The sequence below is a fragment of the Musa acuminata genome, chromosome BXJ2-11 (assembly GCF_036884655.1).
Source record: "Musa acuminata AAA Group cultivar baxijiao chromosome BXJ2-11, Cavendish_Baxijiao_AAA, whole genome shotgun sequence".
NCBI classification, from domain to species: domain Eukaryota; kingdom Viridiplantae; phylum Streptophyta; class Magnoliopsida; order Zingiberales; family Musaceae; genus Musa; species Musa acuminata.
In genome coordinates, this window is record NC_088348.1 from 28,680,392 (window position 1) to 28,697,522 (window position 17,131).

Below are 17,131 nucleotides of genomic sequence, written 5' to 3' on the forward strand. Positions count from 1 at the left end.
TAGAATACGCTATTAGAAATGCGCTCGAGCTTACTATACCGACTCCAATAAAGGGTTCTACGAATATTACTGGGTTCCCTTCGTGCTCTAGGCGAGAAAAAGGGCGTATTCTCTCTCGCTTCCTTGTTCGAAGTTGTCTCGAGCCATCTCGGTCTTGGTTTATGAGGTAATCAGTTCGATCTCTGCTTGGTTTCTCTTTACTCTTCTGGATTTGTTTTTTCTGAGGAGTCGCTTCACGTTCCTTTTGGCGATTTCTGCAAGAAATCCAAGCTTTTGATGATGACATGTTAGATATCCCGTTTTAGTTCTTGATTCGGCAGCTATGTCATAGTTTTGTTTGAGAAGTGAATTTGGTTGAAAGATTTGACCTTCGTTTTGCTATCAAATTCGTAAACCAAATGCTTTCTTTTAGTGATTGCCTTTTCATTCCATCGCATGTCGGTTGATTTTGTGATGTAACATGTTCTCCGTTATCTTTGTTTTTTTGAGCTGATTCATCTGATCAGATTCTGGTTATTAAATTTGCTTTTTTTTGTGGGAGATATAATAGTAAAAATAAGTTCATTTGTGTAAGATGAGCCATTAGTTAATTTTCTCTTCTTGATATTGTGTTTTAAGTTTGCCAATGTATAATTTGTTCTTTTCTTTTGGATAATTATGCAGCTCGAAGGAGAAACCCACTCTAGGGTATGTTGACCTGCTTCCCTTCGTTTATGATAATTTGTTTTTAATTTTGTGAATATGTTGCGTGATCTGATTATTTAGAATCAGAGTATGATTTCATTTTAAAGGGTGCATCATAGCTTGCTCATTAGTTAATTGTTTGTGTTATGTGATTATGGAGTTATCTGCTCTTGGGAATGATCAGATGCGGTATTAGGCCTTGAAGGCATACAAAACTGATATTGGAAAAATTCGAATTGGTAGAAAGTACACACACACATAGACATACATATATATATGTATGTATTTAAAAAACATGCTGTACCACAATTGAATAGTTGTTTTTTGAGTAATTAATTGTACGTGTGCTGAACTTGGGAATGATCAGATGCTGCACTTTATTTTTGAAAGACTCAGATAGACTTAAGTTTTATATATATATATATATATATATATATATATATATATATATATATATATATATATATATATAGGGTTTAAAATGTATTTACCTTGCAAGAAAGAAATTTTGTCTAAAATTTGAGTCATCCTTCCTAAAAGTTTTCTTAAAAGATTGTGCTAATTGAAACTTTAAAAACTTGCTTCTTACTGTTAACTGACCTACTAATTTGTTCGAAATTTGCAATTGAGAAGTTGTCACAATTTTGGCTTTAGGCACCGGGGTGATGCCCAAGTTCCCTACAAGCGGCTTGCGTGTGCATATCAAGTTAGGCAAAATTTTTGGATGATAATACAGCAGCAACTAGTTGTAAGATGACAGCTACTTGGACAGCAATGTTGGATAAAAATCCATATGGTGGAACACATATCAAATTGCTAATTTGAATGTTACACTTTTTGTACTTAAAAAGGCAATAGTAATATCTTCACACATTTGTGACTCTTATTATTTAGGATACATTTTAGTGTAGTTTTTTATGTGTGTTTCTATGGGATTGATTCAGTTTTTTTTTTATTCCATATTTGTAATGATGATCATATATCTAGAAGGCTTTGTATTTACTGCAAATATTATTATTGAATAATGCAATGCAAGTTAGGTTAATGATTCTTTTGGCAATGCAGTGGCACGCGGATAAAGACCCGCAAACGGAATATCACTGCTCCTTTGGACCCTGCAGCTTTTGCAGATGCAGTGGTCCAGATATATCTGGAGAATGCTGGTGATCTGGTATGTTTATATTGAAAAGTTAGGTGAAGATAGCAAGCTACCGTGTTTCTGTTTAACATTATGCGATGTGAACTGAAAAATTCTTACTTTGATGCCCAAGGTAAAGAATGTAGACAAAGAATGTGATTTCTAGTCAAACTGAATTCAGTAGCCAGATAGCATCTGTGATGAGGCTGCAGAAAAGTGGTGGTTGTTGAGACTGCATATAGCGATCATTGTTATAAATAATAAAGATGGCTGGAGTTGATTATTCATGCCTGATGAAGAAGGCTTAGGCACTACTTAGTGCTATACATGTTTGTAAAGCTTGCCAGTTTGAGATCTGATCTGATTGAATCTAGCAGTTTGATTGCTGCTGTGTGCACAGAAATTAACAGAAAAATAATTGCCACAATTTATGAATAAAATGTTGTAAGTCCAAAGTGCTAAGAAGGATGGAATAAAGTGAGAACTTTAATGTAGCAAGGGCAAACTGCTTTTCGAGTAATAACAGTTTGTAGAATTTGATAATATAAACGGAGGAATTTGAGAGATATATTAGTAGAAAGGAGGCAATGCCTGCAGTGAAGCTAAACAATATCTATTCGTCAAAACTCCTCTTGCAGCCATGACCCACTTAAGAACTCAGGATCATACTGTTGTTAACTTTGAATAGGAATTCACCTGTGACTCCAAAGAGGAATTTAATAAAAACATGATATCTTTTACAACGTATTTTGTTCATGCCTCTATTATTCTGCCTAATACTGCCAATGCACATTGCATATCAACTTGGATCAATCATTTTTAATCTGGAGCTTCTCTTTATCTTGACATGATCCCTGTAAAATTTTCTTCTGACAGGAACTTGTTGCAAAGAATGTTGAATCTTCCGATCTTAACTTCTCAAGATACGGTGACACCTTTTTCGAGGTAATTTTATGATAATTTTCCGTGTGATTGTGAGCAATAAATGACTTTTTTCTTCTGTGCTAATACATTCTGTGTTTTGCCTATCTGTCTTCTTGATTGTGTTCTCCTGGTGCTTGCTGGTTTGGGGTCAGCTAAAGCTAGCTGAGTGAGTGGAACTGGCTTGGGGTTTGCAAAAACCCAATCCTGAGCTGCCCCATCACTGTTCCAAGATGGTTGCACACTTGTACCCATATGTGCAAATCAATAGACTAATGCTGATATGAAGAACCTGATCATAATTTTTGGCATAGGTCCTGTTCTTTTTGAAATGCATCTGATACTTTTAATTTGACAAATACCATCTCCTTGCATAACAAATTACTTTGGAGCTTAATCCCACCCCTGTATGATCTGTTTTTGGGTAATAATCATCAACCTGATAGTACTGAGACAAAACACAAATATGATGTCCCTCCAACTGACAATACAAACCTAGCTATAACCTGTCGGGTTCCGTCTCTCATGGAAGTCTTTAATAGTTTATCCATAAATCTGCGTTGGGATTCATTCTAGTTTGGATTAGTTGATAACAGGTACACAATTTCAAATGTGATTGAAATCATTTGCAAAATATGGTTAGTGTTAAAAATAAGACAGGATTTATGTAGCAGAACAGGTGTTATTCATGATCGATATTCAACATGAACATCTAAAGTTGAATAAAAATTTGTTTGACAAGAAGTGTCTTGGTTTGCCCTCTCTTCAAGGTGAAGTCTCAGAAATATGATCAAAGGCCTTTTCTATGGAATGCCTATCTCACGCTTCATATTCTATAGCAAGGTTTGCTATACCATGGTGTACCGCCCATATGTACCTATGTGATAGGGAACCGATATGGGCGATACACATCAATTTGTCGGTATGTCCCATCGTACAATGTGTTGGTATGCCCCACCGTACAATGTATTGGTACATCGATACATACCATATCGACAATCGATCGGTATACCAGTACAGACAGATAAGGCAAACCATGTTCTATAGAATGTCTATGTCACGCTATCATATTGGACAAGTAGGGAAAAACAGTGGTTGACAACTTGGCTATCTAAATTTTCGCTTGGAACTGTTTGAAATGACATGATTGCAGCAAAAGATATGACACTCTTACACGCTTATGAAAAGCAACTGTTTATTGCTACCTTTGGCAGAAACAGGGTTATGGGAGTTTGCCTGGGTGTCTGGTTATCTATTGCAGTATGGTAGTTTTTTTTGCATATTATTATAAACTGACATTATGTTTCATGACACAAGGATTGCAAATACTACATTGTCAACAATATCATAAACTTGTAAACCGGTGCATATTTTGTAAAAGATACTTGGTGCTGTACTTGCTTGTTGTGACAACCATCTTTAGTTATTCTGTCCAGTGTGAGAAAATGTTATATTTCTTTTGATTAATACGAATGTGTGTTTCTGAGTTCATGACTAGCCTTGCACGCTAAACAAATATTGCTTTTGTAAGCCAGGTGTTTTACATTGGTTTGCTATTTTGGTGCACATCATATGTTTAGTTGTCTTTTTTTACTCAGCAACCCAATTGATTGTATCTAGTGCTGATTCTAGGTTGTCTTCACGGGTGGCCGGACACAACCTGGTACAATAAAACCAGATGAAGGAGAGAGGCATCCTTACTCAGTTCTAGATTGCCATCCTAAACGTGAAGCTATCTTGCCTTCTGTTCTCTACATACAGAAAATCTTGCGGCGAAGGCCCTTTTTAATTAAAAATCTTGAAAATGTTATGCGAAAGTTTCTGCAGTCCTTGGAGCTCTTTGAGGAGAATGAAAGGAAGAAGCTTGCTATTTTTACAGCCCTTACATTTTCTCAGAAGCTATCAGGTCTTCCGCCTGAGACGGTTTTCCAGCCATTGCTCAAGGACAATCTTGTGGCAAAGGGGCTAGTTCTTTCATTTATTACTGATTTCTTCAAGGAATATTTGGTGGATAACAGTTTAGATGATCTTATATCAATTTTGAAGCGAGGTAAAATGGAGGACAATCTCCTTGATTTTTTTCCTAGTGCAAGACGCTCTGCTGAATGCTTTTCTGAGCATTTCACGTAAGTTTATTTTCTGAATTGTTATTAAGTGTTTAGTATATCCGTAGTCTATATAAATTAATGTTTGTAAAATTTTAGGTTGTTGTTAGTGAATTTCAAATGAGAATGTAATTAGATTGTTTTTTTTTTTTAAATAAGACATTAATTGCACTTATGAGAAAGTATCATATGTGCTGGCCGTGTGGACCTTTGCTAACATGGTAGCACCAAACACTACTGTGTGGACCTTGTGCTGATGCAGTGCTTAGGGCCCATTCCATCTTGTTGATATATCACCAGAATGGGGCACACCTGAAGCTGAAAACCTTGCTAATTTCAATGTTTTCTATTTGTTCCTTCTACAAGATAACCGAGCAACTGTTCTTTTATTTTTTTTTTTTTGCAGCAAAGAAGGATTATTAGCTCTTGTTGAGTATCATGAGAAGAAAATATTCGAGGTGAAGCTGAAAGAAATGAAATCAGCTCTGACAACTCAGATTGCAGAAGAAACTGATATATCTGAAGTTATAGAGACTGCAAAACAGCGTGTTAAAGATGCTAATTTGCCTGATGTTGAAGTTGTGCGCATTCTGTGGGATGGGCTAATGGATGCTGTTCAGTGGTCTGGTAAAAACCAGCAGCAGAATGCAAATGCGGCTCTTCGCCAGGTAAGTAATATTTTTTAAAATTTAACTCTATTCTTATGTAGAAGTTACAAGAACTGTGATGTTCTTTGACATCTACGAGTCCTTTTACAGTTGATAAACCTTTAATTTTAGATTTTTAGATGATGTTCATTGCATGTTAACTTGACTGTATAGACAAGCACAGCTCATAGTTGGGAGGCAAGTATGAAAACTGAGTAACTATTAAACTTGTCCCAGCATAGCTTGTAAACCCAGTAATATGACTATTCGGTTCAATCACAAATATCTTGTGAATGTCATTGGCATGGGTAGACAACTACAGGATGCACAAGGTGTACGCAATGGTTTTCTTTGGATATATAAGAGGAAAGGGACCCAGCCATTACTAGTTGATGTGTTTCTGTTATAGTATCATGCTGTCCTGCAAAAGTTTTAAGTCACAGCCCAAGGCATCTAAGACTGGCACTGGTATGGACAAACACATTGATGCCACTAATATGGTGTTCCCATTAACTAGAATGGGTGTGCTATCATTGCGTTTTCGTTGGTTGAAATGATATGGAATGCACCGTACATCATGTCTATACGCCAAGAAGTTTTGTAATTTGGGCATGTGATCCTTTATGCTCATTCTTGAACTGACAGGATCCATAGTTCAACCACGTTAAATTGCCGAGTTATTTGGTTGTTTCTGTTTTTTCGTCTAAAGAAGCTTGCTTCCCTGGAGGGAGTCATGCAGTAATAATAGTAAATGCTTACCGAAGACCAAGCAATTGAAGTCAAGAAAGATTCTAGGCAATATTTTGATGATGTAGTGTCATGAGTGCAGCAGAAAAAGCATGATGATTTTATGTGCCTAGAGGTATCTCTTGATTTGTGACAAGAAGTTGGAAAAGTAGTCCATGGTGCCTAAGAAGTTCAAATGCTTTAAAGATGACAAAATTGATGCACAATAAGTTCAATTTGAGTTGGGAATTTAGTGTACTATCCTATGCAGTAGTCACAGAGCCAGGTTGGAGATTAAAATTTAAAATTGGTTTTGGTTTCTCCAGTTCAATATTGATTTTATGCTCTTCTGCAAAGTGACCTTCAAGGACATGCTTAATATTTATTGCATATTTAAATATACCATAAATCTGATTAGTTCTAAACTTCTAATCTATTGCCAATAGACATGCAGTGTGGCCTACAGCAGTACAGTTTGTTCTAAGGAAAGATTCCCTAAACTCTAGAAGGACCCTTTTAATACCCTAAACCCTCGGATCCACAAAGGCATACAAAAAAATAGAAAAAGAGAATCTAGAACTGGTTCAATCAAGCAATGGAACCATGGACTTCTGATGTTTCTATACTTTTGTACTATTTCTAAACTGTTATGTTTGTAGCCTCTTTTGTTTGTGTTTTTGATGAGCTTTTTCTCTTTCTAAACCTTTTTGCCTATGAAAGATCTTACTATGTTCCTGAAGAATTGAACTAAATTAAAATTAGATAACATTTTTTTATTTGTTCTAAACCTTTTACTACTGCTTGATCCACCCTATGTTTATGTAGACAAGACAAGGGCCAATGATCTTACACTGGTATTAGAACAGGTCACAAAAAGAAATCTTAGCTAAAATTTTCAGATAGAAATAATATTTACAAAGACTCAGGTTCGAAAGAAAACTTATAGAGACATGGCATAACTACTCGAACAAGGACTCAAACAAAAACTTGGGCACTTAAGAGCATCAAAGAGCAAGAGAGAACACAAGAGTGGTGGTTTGCTTCTGATGTCTCTTTATGACTCTAGAGGGTGGTATTTATATTTAGGAGGACTCAAGAATTGTTGACAAGCTTGGATTGCAGTCTTCATTAAATCAGCAAGGTTGCTCTTTTCCTTGGTTTTTGTCTTGTTGCATCAGCGAGCTGAACATGTATTTGGTTATTGTGGCTTCGATCACTGTAGCTTGTTTAGTATAGCTACATTTGGCTTTCTATTGAAGTTGTAGCTTGGTTATTGTAGGGGAATATTGTTTTAAAATCCAAGGAAGAAGTTTATCATGCTTTCTTGAAAGAGGATTAGCAGGGGAAATTGCTTTTTGTTGCTCTCATTCTGAAGACATTGGAAAGGAGAATATCCCCTTAAAACTCAAGATGGCCATTCTTTCAATACTGAAAAGACATAATATTATGAATATTAAAATACAGTCTTGCTTAGCAGAATGGACAAAAAATGGATGGATGATCCCTGGATATTCCCAAATCCTTATCCATTCATCAGACTACTTTCTGGTTGCTTTCAATCTGATTCAATCAACCAAAAGGCCTACCAAAGAGTCTATCAGAAAATATAAGGCAAAGTACATAATGGATGATAGATTCCAGACTGGACTCAGATTGATTGCTCAAGGCCTTTGGTATGAGATATACGCTGAACAGTTCACTTCCCTAATGCAACTCATACCAAGAACCAAAGAAGTTGGTCAACGAATTATGTTCAAGGTCAAACTAAGCATGCATCATGATGGAGAAAGACTTTTGAATGATACTGCTTGGGAGTGAGAAGTGAAGCAAATGAGGCAGAAAATTGAGAAAATAATCCAGCAGATTCAGCAATAAAAATCCAACAAATGAAAGTCCAGCAAATGAAGAAGACACTGACGATTATCAGTGATTTAAAAAACATTAGGCGCTAAAAGGCGCTAAGGTTCCAAAACACCCGAGGCGCTAGGTGCTCGCCAAGGTTCTAGACCGGACTCAGATTGATTGCTCAAGGCCTTTGGTATGAGATATATGCTGAACAGTTCACATTCCCTGATGCAACTCATACCAAGAACCAAAGAAATCGGCAAAGCTACCTTTTTCTTTGATTTTTGTATTATTGCGTTGGTGACCTGAACATGTATTTAATTACTATAGCTTTAGTCACTGTAGCTTGGTTACCGTAGCTACACGTGGCTTTCATCAATCATTTCTTAATCAATCAATGGTCGTGCAATTTCTTGTAGTTCATCATGAAATTGGTCCAAGTTTTCTAAATAATCGTCAATGATTTCAAAAGGCCCTTGGGCGTTCGCCTAGGCGCTCAGGCGAGGCGAGGCCCGAGCGCCTCGTTTACCATCCAAGCGGCGTACTTCAAAGAGGCGCTGCCTGGGTGCTCGCCCGAGCCCAGATGCCGAGCACTTCGGGCGAGCGCTCGAGTCAAATCAAGTGACTGAATCGGCATGTTAGGTTTGGTTCAATCGCATTTGCGTTAGTTGGTTCAATCGAACCAACTAAAGCATCGATATCAGCCTCTCTCCGCGGCCCCTTGCGACTTCCCCAACCCTAACCTGACTCCCACCGTTGACATTTTCTTTTTGCTGCCGCTACCGCTATCGTTACTCTCCGCTATCGCTACTCTCCGCTTTGCCTCTCTCCGTTGCTGTTGTCGCTACTCTCTGTTATCGCTATCACTGTCACTACTCGCCGCTGCCACTACCACTATCGCTGCTCGCTACTGCCACTATCACTGCTAGTTTAGAAATAGTACTAAAGCGTATAAACATCAGAAATCTCTGGTTCCATTGCTTGATTGAACCAGTTCTAGGATTTATATATTTTGCATTTTTACAAGTTTTTGTGGATCCGAGGTTTAGGGTATTAAAAGAATCCTTTTAGGGTTACACTTACCAATTATGATCGTCATAACCGAAAGAACTGGTTATCAAATTCTTTTTTCTTTTTTAGCAACTCTAGTATGTCACCTTGATGGGTTCTCATTTATAGGGTTTTGAATATCGGTCCGTACCGGCGTACCAAGCTCTGATTGGTATGATACGTACGTACACCCTAAAATCTTAAAAATATCTCCATCTATCGTGTCAAGGCGTACCGATTGGTACACCTCGGTAACGATCGAAATTTGGGGCAGTACTGGTCGGTATCATCTCAGTATCGATTAAAACATTGGTACCATCCGATAGAGGGTAGTTCGTGTATCGGTATCCTCTCGGATCGATACATACCACCCTTACTGGGTAGTGCATATCGAAATTGAGAACCCTGGTCATTTATCACATGCATTTAGTATTTGATGAATGTGCATATTTGTTCTCCTACCTATTTTCAAGCCTACATAAGCAACTTGTTGCATATTGTGCAAATGTAGAATCTTGGTTGCTTTATCTTGCACTTTGCATTGACTTTATTCGTTTCTCCCATAATTTCACTTTCGTGGTAGACACTATTTCATTTTGATTAAGATTTATATGTAAATTTTGTTTATGGAGTTTGTATGGTCATCTACCAATGTTGTATGCTTCTGCTTTTAGGTTATGAGTGTACAGATAGGTTTTGAAATTCCTTGATAACAACAAACTCTATGTGGAATTGACTTTACCTTTTTTCTAAAATGTTCAAGAGTAAATATGGAGAAGGTACTCTTTTTGTTCATGTTTTTTCTTTATTTTTTTGAGTCATCTACGTTACTATATCTGCAGGTGAAAACATGGGCTGGGCTTCTGAATGCTTTCTGTACTAGTGGGAAACTGGAACTAGAACTGATGTACAAGGTCCAAATCCAGTGCTATGAGGATGCCAAACTGTTGAAACTATTTCCAGAAATTATAAGGTCCCTTTATGAACTAGATGTACTTGCTGAGGATACAATTCTTCTTTGGTTTCGGAAAGGTGCAAATCCGAAGGGCAGGTGCATGATTCTTCTTTTTTCCTTCTTTAGTTATTTGGTCCAAATTATGCTTGTTGAAGTCAATAATATGGATACAGTTGTTCTCAATGTGTTGTCAGTATTTATGTCTTGGATACTATTCGTTGTTAGTCATTTTTGACTTTGTGAAATATAGTGAATGCTTGAATACTTTCTGGGTAGCTGTTCTAATGACTGGACCTATTGTCACTGAAAAAAGTGATGATTGATTCTAGAAATTTTTTATTTACCGTTAATTGCTATGGAGCTTGTGACTACTGCCACAATATTTTGACTGATATCAGTTTCCTGTTGCACATAATGCTAGAAGATCTTTGTCGTGTGAGGAATATCTTCTTTCCTGTTTCATAAATTAGGGATTCTTGTGAGACTCCTCTGTCAGTGTCTAGGATCCAACTACAAAAAGAAATGGATGCTTGTTAACATTTTTATGCCCATCCTTGCCTTAGACTGCCCTACTTTGCCGATAATAATTCAGTACCCACCATTGCAGTTGCAGTAAATTCTTTGGTGCTTCGCCTGAATGCTCGGGAAATCACAACAAAAATGACTTGACTGCCACCTATTGTCTAGGTTGTAATGTTTACAAAATATATTTGAGTTGATTTCCTTTTAGTCTTATACTTTCTCCTTTTCATGGACTCACGTTCATTCACTCATAAAAAAAAAACAAGTGACTAGCTTTCTGTTGTACTTGGAAACAAACTGCAAATGCCTTGGTATTGGAAGTTACTTATAAATGAGAAGTATTGTAATTTTTTTTTTTAGAATGGGGTGGGTAGCTTCTATGGAATACAGTTAAAAGAGTTTTCTTTCAGCTGTGGCATATACTGATCAATGTTATATTTGACTTATGTTAAGTTTGGTTGCCATATCGGTGACATACTGATCAAAGTTATTTGTTTTCTGATGTAACATATATATAACTATAGAGAGTGTCAGGTTAGTGTCGGATTGCTCGACACTCGTGCTTAACCAAATTTGAATTCAGCTTGGGCTGATACATCTCAGCCAATTCTCGACTGCAGTTCCTGTTATTGCCTTGATTGCAATGAGAATGTCACCCAGAATGTTTTCCCAATTAGTCCCATTTCACTAAGATTATATGTTTAGCTATTACGATCTTGAAAGAAATGCTGTCTTTACTTTATGAACAATATTTACTTTAACCGTAAACATTCTTTGGCCAGACCATTTACTAAGCATGTAATGTTTGCAGGCAAACTTTCGTAAAAGCCCTGGAGCCGTTTGTTAACTGGCTTGAGGAAGCCGAAGAGGAAGAATGAAACGGTGGAAGCTGCATCGAATGTTGCTTGAAACTGACTAGTAATTTTTATTTACATATTTCTCCATACAAGTAAATCATAATCGATGCATCAAATGCTGCTTGATATCGACTAGTAACTGTTATTTGCATGTTTCACCATGTACGAGTAAACCATAATCTGTGTGCAAACATCTATGAGATGTTAAAAATCTATTCCATCTTGTTATGTGCTGATATTTCCAATCATGATCTGTTGATTTTGGAAAGCAAAATACATGTTGTGCATCTCTCAGTTGCACTCTTCGAGATCATACTTCCTTTGCTATTAGTGCAGCTACCACCGGTCTTCATCGTACTCGATCGAGGTTTGTGAAAATGCTGCTCATCTTATGAGTCCGGTCGTCGTCGTTTGCTGGCAAAAATGCATTACAGGGTGATGCAAGGGGTGAATCGTCAGCTTGCAGGGCTTCACCAGAATCTGCTGACACGAGATGTTGATGCAGAGTACCTCTCAGCGAGCATCTCTCTCTGCCTCGACGTGCATCATCTGTTGGTAAACGTATAATATGACGTCCTTTCCTGTTTCAAGTGCCTTTTGTTTTGGTTGAATTCCGGATCTTGTTGCCTTTTAAAATTGACCCTACCAACGTCCAAACCTCATTTGACTGCAATTGGTCGCGCAATTATTTAATTTACTCATCCCAGTCCACAATTAATTATCTTTAATGTTTCAGATCTCTATATTTTTAAAAATTATATTAAGATTTTTATATTTATAAAAATAAAATATTAAGATTCAAAATTAAAAAAAATAATTTCATAAGATTAAAAATAAGATATTTTATTAATATAGAGATTTAAATATATATTAAAGGTAACTAATATATATTTAGTGACTTGATTTATCTAAGAGGTACCTGACGTGCTAAGAATTGATTCGTAGTAGTAATCTAGGTCTACCTAGATAACTATTATATCATGATAACTATCTAGATAACTATCATGATCATACTAATAACTGATGAACCTGACAGCACCTTAGACACTATCCTCACTTTCTTCGGTCATTCTAATAATGGGGCTGAATCAGCTTCCATATGCTAGTTTATAAACTTCACATTACTTCTATGGTTGTTCACAGAACAGAAGCATTAAATATGATCCAAGCCACAAATGATATCTGGACTCTTAAAACTTCAATTTGCTCACAATAGACGGAAGGAAAGATAAAAAAAGATAAAAACAAAGCAAAGCAGGATTAGAGTTCTTGATACCAGGGTCTCGTGAGGCCACCTGGGCTTTCCTTTAGGTCAACTTATGAATGGTTTCCATATCGGCAGTCTCCTGAAGAGTACCCCTTTCGACATGGTCCCACCATTTCGGCAGAAAGTTATCGACCACCAATCTGAACCAGGGGGACAGCTTTATGCCATCTTCTCCGGCATCTGCTTTTCTCAGCAGTTCTTTCAACTGATCCCGATTAACATATTTCACATCAGCAACTTCGTCAGGGTTCGGATGCAAATTTACATCTCGGACAATGAAGAGGAGATAATCAACTGCAGTGGAGACTATAGACAGTAAGAAAAAGTTATGACCACTATCTATACAGAAGCAGTAAGCACGAAGGACGTACGCTCATGTTCACCCCATTTCCCATCAGACGCGGCCTTGTAAAGTATACGTCCAAGTGGAATAAACTCATCCACAGGTAAATCTTCAGGAGGTATGCCTAGTTCATCCAATAGCTTCCTCTGTGCAGCATTCCTTACTCCTGGATAATTAACACATAGAAATAAGACTTAATGCGCTTTATGAGTTCCAAAAGTTAGAAAACACCACATTTCCTATATTGAGTTTCAGATCGACCAAGGAAGTTCTCTTCTATCAGCTCAGAATCACGATAAAGAGGATGACTGCAACAGGTATTTGTCCAGACCAAAGGAAAAGTAACCTTTGTTGCAGACCTTTGCTGTAAAAAAGTAAAGACATGGTCAAGCATAAATAATTCCCAAGCAAACACCCTAAAACGATACAATCAACCAGTTGTCAACAAGCCACGGAGACAATATTATGATGAACTACTGTTTTCCAACCTGCCCCTCTAAATATTCACACACACACACACTGCTTTCCAATATTATGATGAACTACTGCTTTCCAACCTGTCCCTCTAAATATTCTTTTTGTTGAAGTAGACAATAATCAAACATGTATGTATGTGTATGAGGAAATTGCAAGGGCTTGGGATACTTGATAAATTCCAAAAGCTACTTGGACTCAGAAGAGAAACATCGACATACATTTGATAATAGGACAAAGGATCTATAAGAATCATATAAAGTTAGCAGTCTAACAAAGCTTGGTCTGGCACTTCAGATTGCTCATTGGCTGTAATATAAATAATTATTATTTTATGCATATTCAAATAATGCATTTAAAGAGCAGCACACATACCTGAAGTAGCAACTCAAACTTTGAGTTAACCAGGAAAACACTAAATGCCCTATGAAGCAGATTCTCAGATTCTATTTTTTCCATCAAATGACCTGCATAAAAATCGCAGCCATCTTATATCTGTCAAAGAGTGAAAAACGAATGATATTCTTTAAGAAGCAATATCTAAGACACCACGATCAATAATGAAAGTAGCTAAATATATCACTTAAATCCTTAACTTTAATCCATTAGGACGTTCAGCCAAGCCAAAAAAAAGCAAAGTACAGAATGTAAAGTCTCCCTAACACTATAGGATATAAGTAAATATGATTATAAACTTGTCCCATTTGCTTTGGCCATTATTTTATATTGCTTTCATGTAATCACATTAATTATTAACAGAAAAGAAAGGCTCCTACAGTCTAGTGAAAGACTTCACTTTTAGCTAATACAATGACCAAGAGATGCAATAACAATTAAGTTGAAAGGGGAACTGACTTGCTGAGATATAGATCTGTAAAAATATAGGCACAACCCACCAATACACCCCGACCTCCACCCTCCCCTCCACACAGCATTCTCTCTTTCCACACAAATATACAGAGAGAGAACCACCGAGGCAACTATCCTCTCTTCGCTATTCTAGAGGTGTCACTACAAGGAAATAGAACTACAAAAGCAAAAAAGAACCTTGTAAATTTATTTTATATCACAATTGAGGTTTCAAATATTGACCTACCAATCAGTACGGATTGGTTTTTATCGGTCTGACTAAGTGTTGGTATAGAAACATACAGCTCGATATCAACATTAATTTATTTTATTTGATGACATCAGGCATTGGGTCAGTATACCACATGATATACCAGTATCATGTTGGTCCTGTAGATTATTGAAACAGGATCGAGATTTAAATGTTGGACAACACTAGATTCATTTATGGGTTTAAGTACACAAGCTAACATGTCCTTAAAAATGTCAAAGGTAATTGAAAAAGGATAATGGTTTAAATTTGGGATAAAACAATTTCAACAATGAAAATACAGGTAGTGCAAAGTTTAGATCAAAACCAGAACTTTAGAAAAAGAAAAACGAATGTTGATCTAGACACTTCAAGACTAGTTCTAGTTGGCTGTTGAGGTCGCTCCACTTGCCTCCAATGTAAAAGCTGTTGCCATCAGTCACAAAATATCCAGCAGTTTAGGGCATTGATGTGTTGTTTAAAGGATTTGGACAGCAAGAATATCGTGTGGATCGTTAGTTATAGTGCTTGCAGCTTGCCAAATCTAGGAGGAAATCAAGGTTAAGGGTTGGCAAATGTACAGATGACATCTTGTATAATGCTGGAATGAGAAAGAAGGTATAGCGAAGAGGGAACTTTGAAAATGGATGATTATTAGACCTATTCCAGATCCTCTGAATTCAATCCAAGGGAGAATGACTAAAAATCACTCACACATAATGTTGGAGAAGAGACATCTTCGTTCATTTAACTATGCCTTTGGTTACATTGATTCCCTAGATTAATTTGCTTCTCGAAGGATAAGAAGAGAAGCAAACAAAGGAAATAGGAAAGTACATTTAAGGAAATCTTGAGCCGAGTTCGACAATCACCCATCTTTCTTCTTTCTGGAGGTGGTTTATTCCAAATTCATTTGGACTATAGACTTCTCTATTTACATATCTTGATTTACATTAATTTCATTAGATAGATCATCACACAAGCTCATTCTTCCTAAATCTTCCACTATTAGTTAATTCCTTCTTTGCTTCTTTGACGATCTTTGTCGGTTGGGTAGAGACATTTTACAATTCCAAACTAACAAAAAAAATTCTAATAGTGACAGAAAATCAAATGACAAACAAAAAATAAATTCAACCTAAAATTTGCAGTACTTACAATTGTACTTGGAATCATGCCCGATAACATTGTCATGCTCATCTACCAAGATACACCTGCAAGCCATCAGTACTAATTTAACGCTTCTAGAAGGGTAAAATCAACAAGAAAATTACTGGGAAGAGTATCTCAAGAGATCATAAAGCTCAACCATTAAAAACATAGTTCACATTTCTTACTTCAAAGTTTGTAACCAAATATAGAATAACAGTTTAAGGCATAAGCCTACTGTAGACTAAGTGGTAAAATATAAGTCGATATGTTCAAAATAGAAATTTTAATAGCAGCCTAAGTGCAAATATACTTGTAGAAATTTTCACAGAATCATTTATCACTCAAATAGACAACTTTGATGTTGCAATACATACTAACCACTTCCACTTGAAAGCATACCGGAAGATAAGAAGGCACCCTTACAAGAGAAGGAAATCTCACCGAGTTGAGATTTTCATCAAAATTTAAAGAGGGAATAAAGGGGAAAAAAAAAGAGGGAACACTCGAATCTTAGTGATGAAAAGAATTAGGTAAACGAATCGCGGAGTTCTGCAACAGACAAAGGCATGGCCGACAACATTATCAGAAAGATTCATGAATCTAAACGTCAAGAAACCAAAACAAAGACAGAACAAGAAGGGGATCGAGATCTCACTCGTCCTCGAACATGAGGCGCCTCTGGACGGCGTTCATGTCAGCGTCGGCGACCGCGCCACCATCGGTCGGCATGGAGACGGCCTCGTCGGTGCGGGAGGAGGAAAGGGTTCTGGCGAGAGACCGTCGTGAGAGGAGCGGGAGGAAAAGGGGCGGCGTGACGGTGGTGGTGGGTGCTGCTACGGAACCAAACGGGCGGGCGATGGGCCCTCCTCTGCCCCCAACCACCGCCACCACTCGGCATCGGACGGTGGAGATCGCGCGGGGCAGCGAGGCGGATAGCGACATCGGCATCGGTTCTCTCTTTTCCTCCCTCTCCCTCACGCACACGATAAAGAATGTACGATTATTCCCATTCCCATTTCCTTTTTCTTTCCGCACACGGAAAAGTAAGTACGATTATTCCCATTACCATTTCCTTTTTCTTTATGCACACTGAAAATTAAGTACGATAATTCCCATTCGTGTTTCTTTCATCGTCTTTTTGGCGTTGTTTTTTTTCAAATAATTAAGGAATTTTTTAGGCAATTTTATAAGCTTATTTTAAATTCTTTAATTATCCTAATGAACATAAGTATCATCTTTCTTTTCTTCTTTTTTTTTTCCACATTCTTTTCCTTTTTTTTATCTCCTCCCTTTCTTCTTCCTCCTCTGACATCGGGAGGGTGACAACCGAGTTCGAACGACATCCA

The 17,131-nt window shown here is 37.2% G+C and overlaps 2 protein-coding genes across 2 annotated transcripts; one reads left to right on the top strand and one right to left on the bottom strand.

Moving 5' to 3' along the window:
* Nucleotides 1-30: 30 nt before the first annotated feature.
* Nucleotides 31-11,678, top strand: LOC135626657 (uncharacterized). The gene is made up of 8 exons (XM_065132118.1): nucleotides 31-166; nucleotides 664-687; nucleotides 1,750-1,855; nucleotides 2,699-2,767; nucleotides 4,376-4,869; nucleotides 5,255-5,516; nucleotides 9,959-10,167; nucleotides 11,405-11,678. Exons 1-8 carry the CDS (start codon nucleotides 162-164, stop codon nucleotides 11,469-11,471), a joined length of 1,236 nt encoding a protein of 411 aa, XP_064988190.1. The 5' UTR covers nucleotides 31-161; the 3' UTR covers nucleotides 11,472-11,678.
* Nucleotides 11,679-12,550: 872 nt separating this feature from the next.
* On the bottom strand, nucleotides 12,551-16,791 carry LOC103971847 (isopentenyl-diphosphate Delta-isomerase I). The gene is made up of 6 exons (XM_009385980.3): nucleotides 16,441-16,791; nucleotides 15,792-15,847; nucleotides 13,910-14,001; nucleotides 13,322-13,424; nucleotides 13,089-13,226; nucleotides 12,551-13,011 (listed from the first exon to the last, which is right to left on the bottom strand). The coding sequence occupies exons 1-6, from the start codon at nucleotides 16,731-16,733 to the stop codon at nucleotides 12,758-12,760; spliced, it is 936 nt and encodes a 311-aa protein (XP_009384255.2). The 5' UTR covers nucleotides 16,734-16,791; the 3' UTR covers nucleotides 12,551-12,757.
* Nucleotides 16,792-17,131: the final 340 nt, after the last annotated feature.

What these genes read in the sequence shown, in the direction of transcription:
- LOC135626657 (XM_065132118.1), top strand. An exon ending in TGGAGAATGCTGGTGATCTG is followed by an intron (nt 1,856 to 2,698) that starts GTATGTTTATAT and finishes TTCTTCTGACAG; the next exon opens with GAACTTGTTGCAAAGAATGT. An exon ending in GGTGCAAATCCGAAGGGCAG is followed by an intron (nt 10,168 to 11,404) that starts GTGCATGATTCT and finishes TAATGTTTGCAG; the next exon opens with GCAAACTTTCGTAAAAGCCC.
- LOC103971847 (XM_009385980.3), bottom strand. Translation starts at nt 16,733, where the DNA reads ATGCCGATGTCGCTATCCGCCTCGCTGCCCCGCGCGATCTCCACCGTC. An exon ending in GCATGATTCCAAGTACAATT is followed by an intron (nt 14,002 to 15,791) that starts GTAAGTACTGCA and finishes ATTTTTATGCAG; the next exon opens with GTCATTTGATGGAAAAAATA. An exon ending in AGTTTGAGTTGCTACTTCAG is followed by an intron (nt 13,425 to 13,909) that starts GTATGTGTGCTG and finishes ACTTTTTTACAG; the next exon opens with CAAAGGTCTGCAACAAAGGT.